Source organism: Actinia tenebrosa, unplaced genomic scaffold (genome assembly GCF_029948245.1).
Source record: "Actinia tenebrosa isolate PJP-AT-01 unplaced genomic scaffold, QUT_ActTen_1.0 PGA_scaffold17__23_contigs__length_9995812, whole genome shotgun sequence".
NCBI lineage: Eukaryota > Metazoa > Cnidaria > Anthozoa > Actiniaria > Actiniidae > Actinia > Actinia tenebrosa.
In genome coordinates this window covers 9,115,436-9,134,010 of record NW_028292577.1, presented here as the reverse complement: position 1 = coordinate 9,134,010, position 18,575 = coordinate 9,115,436, and the positions used below count along the sequence as shown (strand labels likewise).

The following is an 18,575-nucleotide window of genomic DNA, read 5'->3' as shown; positions in this document are numbered from 1 at the left end:
GCATGGTATGTCCTCTTATTTTCCACAATATAACTTAATATTTGCCTGAAAACATGCAAAACATTTGAATATTTGAGGGATTCATAATTTCTTGTTATAATTTGTTGGTATGTTGTCTTATTTACCACAGCTCTAGACCAATCAGAAAGCCAGAAAATTTACATTTGTGGTAAAAAATACTACAAGTGGAATGGATATCAAGAAAATATGCTACAATCAAGAAAATATGCTATAATCAATCTGTCAAGCTTAATGTTATGATCCCGAGGATGCATACCATATACTTCCACCCTAGCTCTCCCCCTACCCCCAATTATAAGGAATTTTCCTCTTTACTAGCCAAGCTTAGGTATTTTATATCAATACATACTGTACATGATATGCTTATACCAAAGCCAACAGAGAATTCACCTTGTTTGCTACAAATGGTGTCTATATATCTATTTTGTCGTTAACATTTTGCTTTAAGTATCAAAGCCTCACCTTTACGAATAGGAGATGGTGAGCTCGAGCTGCTGGACCCGGAACTGCTGGAACTAGAACTGCGGCTACCACTGCTGCTTGATCCTGAACTGGAGCTGCGGCTGGAGCTACCTGAACTGCCACTACTTGAAGAATAGCTGTCGCTGCGAAAAATATAAACCAATTTATGAATATATACACAACTGTCAAAGACGCATGAGAACAAACAAACAAATGTAAACACTATACGACGCGATTGAACAAGACGCAGACCTGCTTGATGAAGAACTTGGACGTCTAGCTGGCTTCTCCTTTGCTTTATTTTTCCGTACTGGACTACGGCCTCTTGTAGATGATTTGGCTTTGTCTTTAGCTTTGTCCTTTGCGTCGCGACGAGCTGGAGAGCGGGAGCGAGAGCGGCTGCGACGACCCCTTAAAAATACAAATTCAGTGAAATTTAGCAAGAAAAACCCTTAAATACAACCTTACATTTAAGGACAAGTCAATGATAAACAAATTACACGAATTTTCTTTCCAAACAAGCAAAGGATTGAGCAAGATGGATTGGATAAATACTTACATTTCTTTACAAATCCAAAACAAAATGGCGACGCACAGAGAAAACCAAACGAAAGAGCCTGAGTACTAGCTTGAAGATTCTAGATCCCAGTGCTATTTTTTCGCGCGGTCATCAAAATGGCGGCAAACATGAAGACTGAAGAACAAGAACAACAAGAGATCTTGTTCTCTATACAAAAACAGTATTTTCAAATGGTACCAATCAAATTTTTTGACTGGAAGGTAATGCAAATTTCTCATATGGCTTGAACACGACAATAGCTAAGAAAAAGATGGAGCATTATCTTTTACTTGAACTACAAGACCTCTACTTTTCGTCCTACTAAATTTTTTTCTAACTCTTACTTAATTCGTACCAGAATATCGCACAATATTTAGACAGTACTTTACAGAAAGTCATATTACGAAAGGTTAGTTATTTAACATTATTTTAGTGCACTAATGCATTATGAATATTCATGATTTATAAATAATAATAATGATAATAGTAATGACAAGATTGATGATGATGATACCCCATACCCTGAAATGCCCAAACCTCAGGACTCAAAAAAGTGGCCAATTTATCTGGAAATGTCTAGCCAAAATTTTTATTCAGGCAAATTCTTCTTCATAGGTTGGTCTTCTTGATTGCAGTCACATTGACTGAGCAAATGTTGATTAGTCTGAGCAGTTGTTTTTTTTAGCCCTGATAATGGATAGACCCACTTGCCTCTATCTCCTCTCCCCCTATAGCACCCACCCCTATCCCCCCTCCCCCTATAGCACTTACCCCTATCCCCCCTCCCCCAAGATAAATACTTCAGTTTCAAGTTCTCTGTTGCTCAGGCATAACCTCAATTTGTGCAGAATATTCATGTGTTTCAGTGAAGGTCGGTGAAATTTCAAAGTGTTTGTATTGTTGAAGTTGTACATCCTTTACCTTACTGTTGGTATTTGTGAATATTTATACACTGATTCAAGGTTAACCCTGAGTAAATGAGACTGTAATCTAGAAACACAGCAGTAATTTGGAACTTGAAAATGGTCTATTACGAGAAAATTGAGTATTTTTTTCGGTCATCAGCTTCTACAATGCTTGTTGCTTTTAGCCCAGACATATTTTTTGGAAAATTTGACTGTAAATTTCTTAATTGGCAAAGTGTGAGTATTTTGTAAAACCAATTCTGTTGATTCTATTGCTTTACAGACTTACATGAGCAATGAGTTTGTCAAGTACACTCCTTCAATTAGGTACAAGAGGATGTTCCTAAAACAGCTGATGAAGATCAGTGAGGAAGCAAACCATGAACTTGTAGATGAGCTTTATGAATGTTATGCAGAAGTTATTAGCGAAGTGGATGATGATCAGAGCCCTTGCTACAAGACTTATATTCTTGTAAGTAGCAGCCATTGAAAAAAGATGGCAATAAGAACCAAAACGCATAGAACATACGTCATTCCAGGATGAAAAGGAATTAAATGGATTTAAGCATCTTAAAGACAAACACTGTCAGCAACAATTATAATGAGTGCTAAAATGGCTCAATTCGTTGCTTTGCAAAAATGAATGTGGTTTAAGCAGGAAGTACATGTACGTCCTGCTTTTTGTCAGCCTAATTCATGGGCCGATCACAATTATTTATTTCTAATTGTACATGTATGTGTAGTACAATTTGCTTCCTCATACATTCTGGCATAGAATCGAGCCGACAAATTGCAGTGTTTGACAGGCTTTAAGTGAAATTTCTTAAGCCCCACAATTTGTATTTGGTCTTAATTAACTTGGAATGCATGTGCCTGGCTAACTATATTAGACAAGGGTTAGGGATGAAAGGGGAGTGGAGTGGAGGGGAGGGACAAAACTTCAAAGATGCAGGTTTTAATTGATATTTAACCAGCAGTGATTTGATTTAAATGTCCTAGCCATCTGGTTCTGGTATTATTGTGGAAGAATCACAAAACATAATTTCTCAGGGAACGACTGGCCTTAGCACTTGGCAGGTATTTAACTAGTACTAATAATGTGTTACTTTATTCCTTTAAAAAAGCTTACTCAACTAATGTCAATGCTGATCAGCCATGGTTGGTCAATAATCATGTGCTAGAATTGGCTACTCTGAAACAATGACTGTCTGTTATATTTCATACCAGACAGCTGTAATACATAGACCCCTTGCATGTGACGTCAAAGCAGCTTGATCTGGGGGACAAAACGAAAGAATTCCAATCTCCTGAGAATTGGAACCTATTGTTTTGTCCCCCAGATTGAACTGCATTCCAATGTGCTGCAAGGGGCCTATAAATTCATAATTATCCTTTCTACAGGCAGCTCTTTACATGCTGGAGTGGGTTTTGGAAAATAGCAAAGAGTTTGAAAACAGGTTGGTGAGAAACATTGTTGAGAAATTGAGAACTGGTTTCATTATGTGATTGGCAAGGTAATCATGTACTTTATTAACAGCTGACAAGTCATTTGAAAGCTGGTTGGCCAAAGTCAGCAGGGGCGTATCCAGGATTTGTAATGGGGGGGGGGGGGTCCTTACATACCAAGTTGTCACTATGACATCATATGACGTCAATATGACATAGCAACCTGTTGTTTTGATGAAAAAGAATCATAGTCGATAGAGGAGAAACGAAACGAAAAGACGGCTCCGAGAAGCAAGAAAACTGATTTTCTTAACTGCTTAAGTTAAGTCTAAACAAATCTTCACACACTGCATCAAAGGCTGGTTAGATTTTTTTTGGCTTTAAAAGGGGGGTTATGGGCAAACTTTGACCCCCCTGGATTCGTCCCTGGTCAGCCGACTGTCAACTGACACAAGTTGGCTTGTCAGAAAGTACATGATAATGGAGTAGCAATTACTGTATGGACACGGTTCCTCTAAAAGCACTCCAACTATGATAATTAGCTACCAGAATTTCATATAAATATTCAGTGAACATTATTAGCCTGCAGAGCAGGCGTTCTTTTGATGGGTTTGAGGAAGAATCGGGGTTTTGGGGTTCCTGTTTCAACCAAGGGCCTGCGAGAAAAATGGGACCTAGCAAAAAAAAATTCTTGCTAGTTCCAAAGTTCCCCAAAAACCCCGGTTTTTCCCCAAACCCACAAGAATGCCTGCTTTGCAGGCTAGAACATTATTACCACTTATACACACACACACATCATATACTTTAGATATTATTCAAGTGATCTTTTACTCTTTTGAATATTATCAGAAATGTGGTTGAGCTGGGCTGTGGTCTTGGTCTATTAGGACTGTCCATCTGCATGAGCTATAGCCCTCAGCATTATGTCTTTACTGACTGTCATGAAGCAGTGCTTGGAAAACTGAATAAAAACCTGTCCATAAATGGCTTTCAAAGGAATGCAGATTCAAATTGTTATTGTGGAACAGAGGATGAGACTGTGTTGCCAAAGTGCCCTCGTATTAATAAACGTAATAAATTGATTGGGAGTAACTGGACTTTTGACCTTGCCATGAACAATGGTTGTAATGACAGGTGTGTACCAGAATATTTTAGAGAAGAGTTGCAATATTCTGATAGTAGGGAACAAGAAACAGTTTGTTATACTTGTCAAAAATGCAGCAAATGTTACAGACCACTGAGCACTCTTCAAGCATTAGGCAAAGATTGTGAATCTCATGACAATGTTAAAACGAATTGTACGAAAAGAGTACAGCTTGAAAAAAAGGATCTTTATAGGAAAGAAAGTAGAGACAGAGATAAGGTTAATGTGGCATCTATAAGGTTGGACTGGGAAGACGTCAGTATGGATGATTTAGAAGGATTGTCCTGTGGAGTTATCGTGGCTACTGGTAAATATTAAGCTATGATTAATAATAAATTGGTACAAAATATAGCAATAAAATGGTGTAACATTGTTGCATCATAAGCTCTAAAGCATTATAAATGGGGAATGTATAGTACTCAATTACACAATGTACACATGCTCTGGGCCCAGTTGTTCAAAGCCTGATTAGTGCTAATCCTGGGTTAACTCTTAATAAGACCTATAGAGTTAATCCTGGATTAGCGCTAATCCAGCTTTGAACAACCCGGCTCTGAGTACTGTTTACAGTAACACTTAAATTGGTGTCCATTGTGTTTAATGTGTAAATCATCCAATCATGGTGCTTTGTCACAGTTACTGTCAATTATGGCATGTTGTGCATGCAGTACAGCTATGCATTTGCAATATCATTTCCCACTGATACCAAAACCACTTTGACAATATTTATTAATATATCTTGTTGTGTACACAGTGATCTTGATGTGTAGGGCTTGAAATAATGGTATGTCGGTCACTGGTCATGATGACCAACCAAATTAATTTTAACTCAGTCATACCTTGTTTCTGGCTCAACACTACCAAATCCAAAACCAGTCTGGTCAAAATGACTAGCAAGACAAAGATTTGACCAGACAAGTTCCAATTCTGGCCATATATTGTCCAATTACTGGTTGTTATTTTAAGCCAGATGAGTGGTTCATACTATGATTAATATCATTCTGTGACTTACAACTACGCAAATGTTGCACATTAAGCTCATTGTCGTTGGACCATTATTAAGAAATGAATATTTTTTGTCAGGATTTGTCACCTCAGTATGTGACAGATGGCAGGTACATAGCCTTTTGTTTGCCGACTGCTTATTCCTTTGATTGCAGGTTCAAGGACACTGACAATAGGCCTCTATAGCTTGGGGGTAAGGTTTTCCCATTTAAGACCAAATGCCTTTCCCAAGTCAGAGTATCGTTTCTTTGTTTAAAGGTTGCACATGAGAAGGCATAGAATATGGATACAACTCAAACAAAGAATTTTATTCCCAAGGGAATGATACATGGTCTGAAATGAGAAAACATTACTCCCAAGCTAAAGAGGTCTATTTAATTTCAAAGTGTAACTAACTTAGTTTTTCTTTTACTCAGATGTGATATATGATGTAGAGTTGATCAAATTCTTTGTTCCAGTTCTATTTAAACTTTTAAGGTAAGAAATAATATGTGCCAGTAGTTAAATATCTTCAAATTGATATTTTATGATAATTATTCCTCATCCGTGCTCTGTACCCTCTGCTTCAACATTGGTGAAAAGTGGACCACACCACTGAAAATTTAAAAACCTATTTTTTTACTGGCTGTGCAAAATTTGTGTGCCGATGATCACCCTTATTATTCTAACTTTTTCTGTTACTATGGAGCTATGTATTCACAGGACTAGAAATAATGGCTGCTCAATGAGTGGACATGATGACTGGGCACATCGAAACCGGCACATCGGACTTATCAACAAATGACTAGTCAATGTGGCCAGTCAAGAGGGCTTACCTAAGGGGTGTTTGACTGGACAAGTACCAGTTTTGACTGGACACAGTGTCTGTTGACTGGCCATTATTTTGAGCCCTGATTTATTGTCAGTGTTGTATTGTGCCGTAGGATCTCATGTGTTCCTACTGGAAGTGATCAATAAAACTCCTGTGTTTTTTTTAGTTGTCATGGTGATGGTGTCATTAAACCCGTAGCCTTTGTAACATCAACTGTCCGTAATCCAGAAACATTTGAGTACTTTCTTCAAGAACTTGGTTAGTATCTTATTTGACTGTATGATGTGCCAAGCCAATCAGAAAGCAGTAGAAAACAAAAGCCTTTAAACATCTTTTTATTCCCATGAGAAAATAACGATGGCTGTATATTTGTTTACACATAACATCAGGGTCAAATTACAATTCTCATGCAGTCTAGTTTTCTGATTGGCTCCACTACCCAAAGTTGGAGTGCATTGTTTTCATTCTACATTTTAATTGGTTCTCTTGTCAAACTGGTCTAAGTGGCCCTGGTTACAGTAGTTGCGCTGTAATAGACCTTTCCTGAATTTCCTTGGATGACACTGAACAATGGTTTGAAGTGGAGACTGAACTTGATACTTTTATTCATCAAGTCCAAACTCAAATTGAACCATAATGAATAATATTGTTTCTTGACCAATCAAGTGAAATTGAGTAAGGTTCATTAGAGCTTAATTTTTTTCCAGTTTCAACAACATAGTAACACAGATTTGATCAAGTCCAACAAAGGATCCCACTTTAGTATAAGGATATTTATTATTAATGATATTTATTGTTAATGATAGCTATTATTAGATATTTATGATTAATGATATTTATGATTAATGATAGTTATTATTAGATATTTATGATTAATGATATTTATGATTAATGATATTTATGATTAATGATAGTTATTATTAGATATTTATGATTAATGATATTTATGATTAATGATAGTTATTATTAATGATATTTATGATTAATGATAGTCATTATTAGATATTTATGATTAATGATATTTATGATTAATGATATTTATGATTAATGATAGTTATTATTGATATTTATGATTAATGATATTTATGATTAATGATATTTATGATTAATGATATTTATGATTAATGATAGCTATTATTAGATATTTATGATTAATGATATTTATGATTAATGATAGTTATTATTGATGATATTTATGATTAATGATAGTTATTATCAGATATTTATGATTAATGATATTTATGATTAATGTAGTTATGATTAATGATATTTATGATTAATGATATTTATGACTAATGATATTTATGACTAATGATATTTATGACTAATGATATTTATGATTAATGATATTTATGACTAATAATATTTATTATTAATGATATCTATTTTTACTCAGTTGGTTATAATATCAAGTGGAAAGTGCTCAACAAGCCATCTAGGAAGTTGTTCTTTTATGATGCCGATAGTGATATTAGACTGCTGAAGTTAGAAATTTGATGAAAATTCAGCTTCAAGAAAGTTTTACTCAAACTACAAAGAATAGAATTAAGGTGAGCTTTGAGGTATCAAAATTTTATACAATCTTTTTAAAGAGATGCACATTTTAGGCTCAATGAAGTTGTCAAAAATCCTTACAACTAGAGTGGAGATAGGAAGATTAATGCAGGCCTGTTGCCATAGAAACCCCAAAACCCCAATCTCTCTCTCTCTCTTTTTAAAATTACTTCAATGAAAATCAGACAATATGTCAGTATCTTAAGTTTATTTTAATAAAATTTGTTTAAAGAGCTACTTTAATTTATTGAACTAATGATACTCTAAATACAGTAAAGTACAGTTAAATACATGTAATAACTTATGTTATGTCTCTCTTTAAAAAAATAATAATTAAATTTTATCTGTAATCTTTTGTAGTATGTAAACATTGCCTGTTATTTAAAGTGCTACTACGACGAAAATCGCTCAAACTTGGATTCAGCTGAAACTTCCTAAAAATACTCTTTAAAGGTCCAATAATCACTGCATAAAGTGTTTTCTCGATATTCAGTACAAAAGTATGATATTTTTACGATTATTTTTTGGAGTCTATGACGTCATACACTCAACATCAAACATTGCTACATATATTTCTTTGTATATGAATCCTTAATTTATTTTATTCCTATGAAACCCAAAGGGTGGCTAATGTGCTTATTTCACATTACTTGTGACTATAATTTATATTTTGGGGTGTTTGGGTATTTCTTTCTCCCTTTACTACTGATATTTTGATCATAAACTACAAAGAAATGTATGGAGCGATGTTCGATGTTGAGTGTATGACGTCACAGACTCCAAAAAATAATCGTAAAAATATCATACTTTCGTCCTGAATGTCGAGAAAACACTTCATACAGTGATTATTGGACCTTTAAAGAGTATTCTTAGGAAGTTTCAGCTGAATCCAAGTTTGAGCGATTTTCGTCGTAGTAGCACTTTAAAGGTTAAAGAAAAGTTCCAAATTTTCAATAAAGAAATGAAAGATGTGCATGCTGCTATAGGCAGTTATAAAGCATGCTAGGCAGTCCTGCCAGGCCTAGAGTTGGCAGAACAAGAGAGAACTGTTAGGGAAAGCAATGTGATCTATAGTGAACTTTGTGTTCTTGCTACTCCCATGTGATTTATGACAGCATGCATTACAGTAAGCAATTTTTTATTTCTTTTATGAAATACAAAATAAAATAACAGTTATTTTGGATAGGAATGATTGCTGCACACATGAATATAAAGAATGCACATGTACTCTCATAAAGCACACACTCCCAACCAATCAGGACAGGACATTAATAACAGTTATCTTATAACAATTAACATAAGATTATTAATTTCTGAAATGTGCAAGATCTCCCAGGCAGATTTGTGAGTTTTTTTTTAACATTTACTTAGTTGCATATAAACAATATTCATTAATTAAAAATTGGTGGGATACCTGTGGTGAGACTGGAAAGAAAAGACCGGGTTGAGGGCTATTTTATTCAAAGCCTGATTAGTGTGAGCCTGTTTACGACAATACACCTAATCAGCTAACGTGTTGCTATGTATGTTATGACCCAATAGCGCAGCGCGCTGATTCTAAAAATAGCTTAAAGATTCGGACAAACATTGCATTCTGTTTAACCACTACGAGGATTATACGAACCGATTTTATTATTTTTACTTAAAGTTACAATAATAACCCATGTAAACTAAGATCAACTGCGATCGGCTGTGAAAATTATCTGCTGAAAGTAAACTTGTAAGTTTGTTTGTCTGAATTTTGCCTTTGTCTTCGTTTTTATGATGTCACGGCTGCTCTGCGCTATTCAAACCTGGGAATAGAAGCGTTTGTCTTTACGAATTCAACTGTGAAACCAAAATATAACGACACAATGAAACTTACTACCATGTGGTTTGAATTGGGTGGAAACGTTTATAGCAACACGTTAGCCGATTAGTCTAAGGCAACCAAAAAGATTTAATTTTGGGACTAGCACCAATATGGCTTTGAAAAAGGTAGACCAGGAGACTGTTCAAATGGATCCCAGATCCAGTGTATAATATTTGACATAAATACAATTTTATAAAGACATTAATTTAACACAAAATACAATGCCTTTTTGATTCAAGGCTTCAAGTTTTGCTCTAATTGAAAAACAACCTTATTCATGCTGATAGTAATAATAATAATTATAATAATAATTATAACTCATCAATAAATCAGATAAAATTTGAAATTTTTTTTTTTTTTTTTGTAGTTCAGAAGGCCAATCATAATCTTAATTGTTCATTTTCAAAACTGGGCTATTTACCACTCATAATAAATTTGCTCTAGGTGTGTCTTAATAATATCATAATTTAGTATCTTAAGTATTCCGATTGAACTAAAACTGTACATTTACTTGTACTTTAATTAATTGTCTGAAAACTGCTTCTCTACATCACTGTTCATGATCTTGATTGGTATGTCTTCCATGTTGGGAAGGACAAACATGTTCTAGAGAAAAAATAAAAAACCATTAAACTATTGATAAACCTACCGCCCTGGGATAAAAAAAAATGGCAAGATAACTATGCAGCCATATTTGACTGATCAACATGGGACCAGTCAATGTGACCAGTTAATAGAACAAGAGGTGGGTGGCATAGGTGGTGTAATGGTTTACCGCTCGCTTATCACTACTGTGGTCCAGGTTCGAGCCCCAGCTCAGACTCTGGATCATACGTTAGTTGTGTTTGTTTGATGCATTGTTCTCTCCCTTACCATGAGGGTTTTCTCTGGGATCTCCGGTTTCCTCCCTCCATAAAAAGCAACATGTGAGTTGAGTGTCGTATGTTGTAAATATATAATGTAGTGGTTGTGCATGTTGAGGGAACCTCACAGAAGAGCCCCGTATGGTGGTTGTAAAACATGTTATGTTATGTGTTTGACTGGACATTGTTTATTTACCAGCCATTATCATACGCCCTGAACAATTTCAACAACTTTAAACATGTTACAACCTCCCAAACTTCAGATTTGTAAGAGATTAAATACTAGTGGGTGCTAGTTTGTCCCCCTTACCGCTGTCCAATAAAAAAGTAAGGAAAAAAACAACATTCATTACTGCCACAACTACTCTCACAGTTATCTCTTTTACTCCAACAAAAGCCAGCATCCAAAACGTCAGTTTTTTCATCTTAGTTTTTACGGTGTAAAATTTGCCCTTTTATCATTACTGTTTCATTAGAAACAACAACTCAGCTCACACTAGATTTGAGCTAGTTATCTCTTCTTATCACAGTTGTTATTTCATAGGGAGGACATGGAGTTGTGGTAGGGATGATTGTTAGACTGAGCGAACAGGGCCCTGAGTTGTAACACTACCTTAAATTCCTGCTTCAGCTTTCTCTCTATCCAATCAGTAACATGAGTAAGTTTCACTTGTCGAGCACCAAGTTTTGGTCGTGCAGTAACAAATAGCATAGGGTTACCACGAAAGCCATACCTAGATCAAACAGAAATAAACAGTATTGCATGCAAGCAGTTTCAACAGTTGTATGACCAAGACAATGTCTTAATGATTGATGGCAAGACAAGGACATCTTTGTCTTTAAAGGAAGTAAGGAAAACAACTTCAATCGGAGCCATGGATGCATTTAGCCAATCATGTACTAAGTATTAAAAATCCTATGTAAAAAAAATAGCCAATCCAGCTCAGAACCAGACCAATATACTTCTCAGCAGCCAAATTAACAGTGTGCACACAGGAAACACAAAGAAAACCAAGTGGACTATAGCTAATGATCAGTAGATATTAGAGTTACACTTTATTGCCTTCAAACAATAGTCCCTTTCACAGTTCCCAGCGTGATCTTTGAAGGTAGAGTTGCCATTACATTGAGGTGAGATGAACGGTGAGCTTGCAATGATAAAGACCTTTTTTAACACCTTGGACAATTATTTACAATATCTCTATCACTGCAAGATCACCATTTATTTCACTTCAATGCAAAGGCACGGCTATCTTTCAAGATGGTGCAGGGAACTGTGAAGGGGAGTATTGTGAAACAATATGTTTGAAAGCAATAAAGTGTGATATCTGTTAATTTGACTGCCATGCAAATGGACCTAAAATGAGAGTTTGTCTTTCATATTTACTTGAAGATGATATGCCTTACATTTTTTGGTACATCCCCAATTTCAAGGTACTAAATTAATTACATTTCTCTTACTTACCAAAGTCTGTTTGTTGGTGGTGGTGGGATATTCAGTGTCAAAGTCCCTTTGACAGACTGCACTTCCACTGATAGAATAATAGGCAAGTTTGAGAACTTTTCTGCTGCTGTCTTAACAATCTTGGTTTCAGCAGCCTTTTTGACCCATTTGGATTTGGCAAGTCTCTCTAATACTCCAATCAACTTTTTTCTTGTTCCGGTTGGTTTGCTTGATCCTTGTCTTACTGGGCTACTTGCATGGTGAGTGACAGCTGCCTTGTTTGTCTTTGGGGTTGATGGAGCAGAAGCACTGGACAATTTTTCTGAATCTTCACCTGAACTTTGCTTCTGCACCGGGCTGTTTCTCTCAGAGTTTGAGACAAAGCTACTTGCATGAGAGGTGTCACGTGCCTTGTTCATTTTTGGAGTTGATGGAGGGGAAAGATGCAACGATTTTTCTGAATCTTCACCTGAACTTTGCTTCTGCACTGGGCTATTTCTCTCAGAGTTTGAAATACTTTCCACATTTGACAATGATTCCTGTGACAGTCGGAGTTGTGGTGGAATATCGTCCACATCTAAAAATTGCATTTCTTCTTCTGCTATTTGATTCTCCAGGAATCCTTCTAGGGACTTTAACTGCAAGAGCGCTTCTTTGGCATATGAGCTCGACTCTAATACTGTTTCTGTTGACCCACTGACATTTGGCTTACTTAGTAAATCCTCAAAGTCAGACTCTGGAGACTCAAAATCAGAATCACTCTCTGGTGGGCTCTCTGATGTGAGAGATTCATCATCATCATCATCATTATTAGTGCAACTGCCAATATCTCTCCTGGGCTCATTCATATCTTTAAGAATTTCTTCCTTGTCCAGCATTTCATACTTCAGTGTAAGCCCTGCCATGTCTAAATCTCCTGTGGAATCCCTGTTTTCTTTCCCGAGGTTCAGGAAATGTTTCAAGTAGCCATCAATGTTGAGGTGTGTCTCGACTGTGAAAACGACTCCTCCGCTGTAAGTCACATCAAAATCAACCCATACGCCCTGCTCATCTAAAACTGGAAGTGACACTTTGTTGATAAGTGGAAAAGTGTGCCCAAGAGTTAGATCTGTTATGTGAATGTCGCGGATAAACTGTGGCTTATGTAGCTTACTAAGTTTATTTTGAAATCGCTGTTTGATTTTATCTGCCCAGTATCGGTCCTGCCAGACATCCCAGAAGACCCTACCAAACAGCATATTGACCCAGGAAAGTTGAACTTCTGGTGAATCCTGCAAGCCCACGTCAGGATTGGGTAGCAATTTGGCCATGTAGTGTGGGTAGCTGCATGACGTTGGGCGCAGTAAGTTATCAATGTCTGAAACTGAAATGTTCTTTTTAGGGTTTAAAATCCTATCAAAATGTTGGTGCCATTCCTCTTTCTGTCGTCCAGTCTTGGCAAACAGGTACAACACATGTACATCATCTAAAGAACTTTGAGCTTTCAACTTTTGTTTGCTTGAGTTTTCTTCAGAAAGTTCTTTCACTTCCTCTTGCACTTTTCCAGGTTTTCCTAAGGCTATACACAAAGGATACTTCTTGCTCCATATTCGTTTTGGTGAAAGAGTTGGTGGAGTTAAAAAAATATTACTTCCTGTGAGGTCAAAGTGATATGTACGAGCAAATGGCAGCTTAGTGTTCTCATCAACTGTCTTGATGTCAATCTTTCTTGAGCTGCTATCTAGTTTTGGTAGCGACAAGGTGAGGTTGTTGTCTCTCAGTTGTGCATAAACTAACATCGTTTCACTGACACTGTTGGGATCGTAATCATATGCTTTTAACATCCATCCCTTGAAAAAAATGAAAAAAGACACAAATTAAAATATAGTACGCAAAACAATCAAGAACAACACACAAAAAGCTAGTAAATTGAAATGACAAGGACTACAGACCACTCTAAAAAGAGAAAGACAAAAGGCAAAAGGGACCTACCACGATATTCACAATGCTTATTTATTTTAAACCTTGATCAGAAGGCAAATTATTCAAGCACTATTTAATAACATGCAGGAGTGCATAATCAGGTTTACTGTCATTCTACTGTAACTGGGAACACTCAAGTTTATTTATTTATTTTTACTCTTTTACCATTTTATCTTCTTGAATATCTATTATAGACTATCAAACATGTAACTCAAATTCTGTTGTTTTAGATACATAATCTGATTGGTTGAAAAACTTGAGTGTTCACGATTAGAGTACAACAACAGTAAAAACGCAAGCCATATCTGACAACAGACTATATACAATGTAGATTGCACATACTACTTATTTCCATGATATTTCCTTGGAAACAATCAACCTTGACATTCCATACCACCATATCACTAAGCTAATATTATGCTACTTCAATGTTACTTGGTTAAGTGATTTCATTTTAGGCTAATAACTTGTCTGCCTTAAAAATAGGGATCGTGTTGTGAAAAAACTTTGTTAAACAATTTAAAAAATGCAAGAAAACTAAAGTGGAATTTTATCACAGCAAAATGTAGTATTCCATTGTTCTTATGCAGCTTGTAACATGACTGTCTATTTTCGACTGGTTGGCTACAAAATTAACAAATTGCTCATAGATTTCCATTGACTGTCCTCTTATTGATTATAGATGACATCTTAAAATGTAAAGTTTTGAACATTTTAAGATGTTATCTATGATCAATAAGAGGACAATCAATGAAATCTATAAGCGATTTGTTATTTCAATAAAATAAGAATGAAAACACATGTAAACAAGGAAAGAGTTCAAAAGAAAAACGGTTTGAAGTCCATGCTAGTTCTGTGCGCAAGCAATAGCACAGTGCAGTTGTGACGTCATAAAAATGAAGACAAAGGCAAAATTCAGACAAATAAACTTACAAGTTTACTTTCAGCAGATAATTTTCACAGCCGATCGCAGTTGATCTTAGTTTACATGGGTTATTATTGTAACTTTAAGTAAAAATAATAAAATCGGTTCGTATAATCCTCGTAGCGGTTAAACAGAATGCAATGTTTGTCCAAATCTTTAAGCTATTTTTAGAATCAGTGTGCTGCGCTATTCATCATTCTATGTGTCTGTCCTCTTATTGATCATAGCTGTCAGCTAATCAAATTGTGAGAATAAATTGCTCTGTTATTGTGAAAAGCCAAATTTTAATGTGCCATCTGAAGTTCTTGAAAGAGCAAAGCCTACTTTTAACATTAAAATGTTTTTGTTTTAACCTAATGGGTAAATTATGTGCATATTATATACCACCTGCCTGCTCTTATAAAATGGTTACACTATAATATTGGACTATTCTATTCCACCCCTAAGGGCACACTAATCAATCATTCGTGAAAAAACTTGCAATATTTTCCTGTCAACTTAAATAAAAACAATTTATAATACTTCAACTCCTAACTCAATATAACCATATCTGTTCCTCAAGACTAGTAAAAAAAATCTATAAATACAAAATCCTGAAAATATATTTTATATACCCCTTGCAGCAATTATTATCAAATAAGCTAAATTTGGAGGACAAAATAATAAATTTCAATTCAAGTGAGAGTAATTTTATATTATTTTGTCCTGCATGCTGCTGGGAATATAATGCAAGAGGTATATAAATCTTAATTTTTTTCTGGATCATAAGATCTTTCAATATTCATAAGATCATAGGTATTTTACCACTGATGTATTATTGGGTCAAAGTCATGAAATTGGTGTTAGGAAAACTGGTGGGTGTGTGTTGAAATATTTATACCAAAAGATCGTTTGCATTCTTTATCAAAGTTTACGTTTGGCAGTCTTATTGAAATCACTGGTACTAATTGTGTTGTAAGGAAACGTTTGACCAATGACTTTAAATACATCTGGGTAAAATGAGGTACCAATCTTACAATCTTTGACCGTCTGTTCGATTTATCAATGATTGACAGATGGCAAAACAGATGGACCACCAAATTCATACGCTAGGCCAAGCGTTCAGTGACTAGGACCTTTAAGAAGTAAGCCATTTAAGTGGCGCATACTCACGCCTTCATTTTCATTTCAAACATTTTTTAATCGTAACTTTCTCCCGGTCGACAACCGGTAGCGCTAAAATTTGCGCGAAAAGTTAAAGCACCTTCCCATTTCGAAAAAATATTAAATGCTATTATTTCAGCTAATATTTTGGAAAAGCAATATAAATATGGCTTACTTGAACGAAAAAAATCGTCATGATCTTGGTTATTTTATTCACGTGTTTATTTTGATTTTGATGCTGTCAAGAGTACTAGACGCTAGTGTTTTGGAGAGTAAAACCGAGGTGTTTGTTTCTTTACTTATAAACTATATACCATTAATAAACCCCAAGTTTAGGTCTTACCTTCATTCCTCGTGGACGCAGAAGTAATCCTGGATCTACAGACGTGTATGAGGGCTTTGGATCATGAGCAAGATGCATGTTGTATTCGGCAAGTTCGCGTTGAAATCGTTCATCAAAAGAGTCCTCAGGGCACACTACCAAGAGGATCAGACATCCAACTAAGTAACAAATAACTGATCCAGCTATCATTCCATTTACAAAGACTGGAGGGTTAGAAATCAAATAAATATAGGACAAGAGGACGCAAAACAAAAGGAAAGAACAAGATGGTTCATGCATAGGTCTTGCGAGGCTAGACAAATTCACAGAATTTTTCACTTCTGAATTAACTACTGCTTCTTCCAAAGGCAACGAGTCACCAGGCACCTCTGGCATCGCATCTTGAAAATCTTCTACTTCCTCGTTTTCTTCTTCGCCTTCTGCGTCGTTATCCTCTGTAGCAGCAGCAGCGAGAAGTGAAGATAGCGAAATGGCAGATGATGTAGCAGCTAATTTCTCTCCGACTGTATGGTCATTGTTTGCATGACGGTAGAGACGACGAAATGGCGAGGGCGATCGAGGAGGATTTCCCTCCTTTTGATCGCTGTTTCCAATTTCCATACTGCTCAAACTTAAATGAGTTTTTGATGGCTGAGAGCCCGAGTCTGCCTCGTCTTTGTTCTCGTTTGTTTTGATCGGATCATTCTTGGCCCCTTGGTCACGACGTATAAATTTCATTTCCGTGGATCCACTTTTAACTCCAGACGACTCAATCGAATTCCCTGGCCAAGTTTTCTGTTTTACAATAGATTTTTTGTCACCGTTTTCCAATCCCTTCTCAACGCCATTAAGACTTTCAGCACTCAGTTTAAAAAGTGGTAATGGACATGAGCTCGAATTTGTGATACTAGTATTAGCGCTTTGTTTTGGTTCCTCACGAAGATCTTCCGTCACTCTTGTATTTTGGTCGATTTCGTCCGAGCAATCATCTTTATGCTCGGCTAAAGCGTTTTCCTCTTTACGCACAATATAAATCTCTTCCTCGGAGTCCGAGTCCTTGGTAGCAGCAGTCGTAGGGTTATAACGAATAGAAATAGAAGCAAGCGCGGATCTTAATCTTCCAGGAGTGTTCACAGCTTTAGTGTTCTTCAGTGAAGAGTATCCTTTGGGCAATGGTGGACGGGGAGGTGGCTTTTTGCCACTCATCTTTCGTTCTGAATCCACGACAAAGATGATTTGCTAATATTCAAGCCCCAACCAACCATGTATCAATAGGAATTAACTATCGCTGCGATAATTTGTCGATTTACGTACATGTGCAATATGTGCGAACACGCGCTCTCCTTCGATTTGTTTTGCTTGTGAGTCTGCAATCAGCGGAATCTCGTAAAAACCGGAAGTAATTCTTTCTCCAACCGGATATCGATGCTCCATGACGTCATTCAAACCTAGTCTTCTCTCTTCCAAACAAACTATTTTCGAATGAAATTGGTTTTTTTGAGATCGATCTTTTTATGATCGTTCTTTAAAGTTCTCACAATGTGCCGATCCATAAAAAGGATCGTACTTCTCATTATCCTTGGTCTTCTGTATTTATCAAAGCCTTCAAATTCAGATAAAGAGGTAAATTACAGTTCAAAAAAATCAAAGCATTTTAAAGTCGATCATCTGTGACTTGATTCTAGCTGGAAGCCTTTTTGCTGCTTTCTAAGCGTTATTCATATCATGTTTGTATTTTCTTTCGGTAGCCTAATACTTTGAGCGTTCCTGAATCATTTCTTTTTGTATCAACCTTGGATGGGACGATGCATGCTGTTCGAAAAACCACTGGAGAAATTCGTTGGTCTATAAAAGAAGGTAAAAATACTAAAAAATATTCCCCTATTATTGCTAACAATCACAAGCTTTTTCTTCAGACATTTACTCGCACGAACGCGATTTAACAGGTATATCAAACCTTATTCACCTAAATTTCGGTCTAAATCTAGTGTGATTACAAACTAGAAACTCTCCCATTGTTACTATTATTTTTGATACTTTAGAATTAAAAGATAAAATAGTAAACAGAAAAATATCGATATTATACAAACCACGTGTGGCCTGAAAGCGAAAATAAACTTTTAATATATAATTAAAATTTCATAATGTTGTACTTTT

At 35.9% G+C, this 18,575-nt stretch overlaps 4 protein-coding genes across 6 annotated transcripts in view; 2 read left to right on the top strand and 2 right to left on the bottom strand.

Moving 5' to 3' along the window:
• The window catches only part of LOC116298876 (uncharacterized), a 2,287-nt gene extending 1,205 nt beyond the window's left edge, over window positions 1–1,082 (bottom strand). Inside the window, exons 1-3 of the mRNA XM_031707451.2 lie at window positions 1,043–1,082; window positions 736–894; window positions 484–626 (exon numbers count right to left, since the gene is read on the bottom strand). Of these exons, the coding sequence (XP_031563311.1) occupies window positions 484–626; window positions 736–894; window positions 1,043–1,044 (304 nt within the window). The 5' untranslated portion in view covers window positions 1,045–1,082. The remainder of the gene's footprint in view (window positions 1–483; window positions 627–735; window positions 895–1,042) is intronic.
• On the top strand, window positions 891–6,608 carry LOC116298877 (protein-lysine N-methyltransferase EEF2KMT-like). 2 transcript variants are annotated; one of them, XM_031707455.1, is made up of 8 exons: window positions 891–1,263; window positions 1,401–1,451; window positions 2,231–2,419; window positions 2,947–3,024; window positions 3,349–3,404; window positions 4,243–4,527; window positions 5,959–6,019; window positions 6,520–6,608. In XM_031707455.1, exons 1-7 carry the CDS (start codon window positions 1,159–1,161, stop codon window positions 5,969–5,971), a joined length of 777 nt encoding a protein of 258 aa, XP_031563315.1. In that variant the 5' UTR covers window positions 891–1,158; the 3' UTR covers window positions 5,972–6,019; window positions 6,520–6,608. The 2 variants fall into 2 exon arrangements, with proteins under 2 accessions (XP_031563315.1, XP_031563313.1); XM_031707453.2 differs by lacking the exons at window positions 5,959–6,019; window positions 6,520–6,608 and having other exon boundaries at window positions 4,243–5,952.
• Window positions 6,520–18,575, top strand: part of LOC116298875 (serine/threonine-protein kinase/endoribonuclease IRE1) — a 24,134-nt gene continuing 12,078 nt past the window's right edge. The window contains exons 1-3 of one of the 2 annotated variants that reach the window (XM_031707450.2): window positions 6,520–6,611; window positions 7,750–7,903; window positions 18,167–18,275. In XM_031707450.2, the coding sequence (XP_031563310.2) occupies window positions 7,850–7,903; window positions 18,167–18,275 (163 nt within the window). In that variant the 5' untranslated portion in view covers window positions 6,520–6,611; window positions 7,750–7,849. Of the gene's footprint in view, window positions 6,612–7,749; window positions 7,904–17,833; window positions 18,042–18,166; window positions 18,276–18,575 lie in introns of those variants that run through there. The other variant, XM_031707449.1, reaches the window with a different exon arrangement.
• On the bottom strand, window positions 9,029–17,766 carry LOC116298873 (testis-expressed protein 2). The gene is made up of 4 exons (XM_031707448.2): window positions 16,440–17,766; window positions 12,088–13,895; window positions 11,236–11,356; window positions 9,029–10,365 (listed from the first exon to the last, which is right to left on the bottom strand). Exons 1-4 carry the CDS (start codon window positions 17,622–17,624, stop codon window positions 10,282–10,284), a joined length of 3,198 nt encoding a protein of 1,065 aa, XP_031563308.2. The 5' UTR covers window positions 17,625–17,766; the 3' UTR covers window positions 9,029–10,281.

What these genes read in the sequence shown, in the direction of transcription:
- LOC116298877 (XM_031707453.2), top strand. Translation starts at nt 1,159, where the DNA reads ATGGCGGCAAACATGAAGACTGAAGAACAAGAACAACAAGAGATCTTG. An exon ending in TCAAATTTTTTGACTGGAAG is followed by an intron (nt 1,264 to 1,400) that starts GTAATGCAAATT and finishes AATTCGTACCAG; the next exon opens with AATATCGCACAATATTTAGA. An exon ending in AGCAAAGAGTTTGAAAACAG is followed by an intron (nt 3,405 to 4,242) that starts GTTGGTGAGAAA and finishes GAATATTATCAG; the next exon opens with AAATGTGGTTGAGCTGGGCT.
- LOC116298873 (XM_031707448.2), bottom strand. Translation starts at nt 17,624, where the DNA reads ATGAGTGGCAAAAAGCCACCTCCCCGTCCACCATTGCCCAAAGGATAC. An exon ending in TGCGTCCACGAGGAATGAAG is followed by an intron (nt 13,896 to 16,439) that starts GTAAGACCTAAA and finishes ATTTTTTTCAAG; the next exon opens with GGATGGATGTTAAAAGCATA. An exon ending in CCACCAACAAACAGACTTTG is followed by an intron (nt 11,357 to 12,087) that starts GTAAGTAAGAGA and finishes TGTTTGATCTAG; the next exon opens with GTATGGCTTTCGTGGTAACC.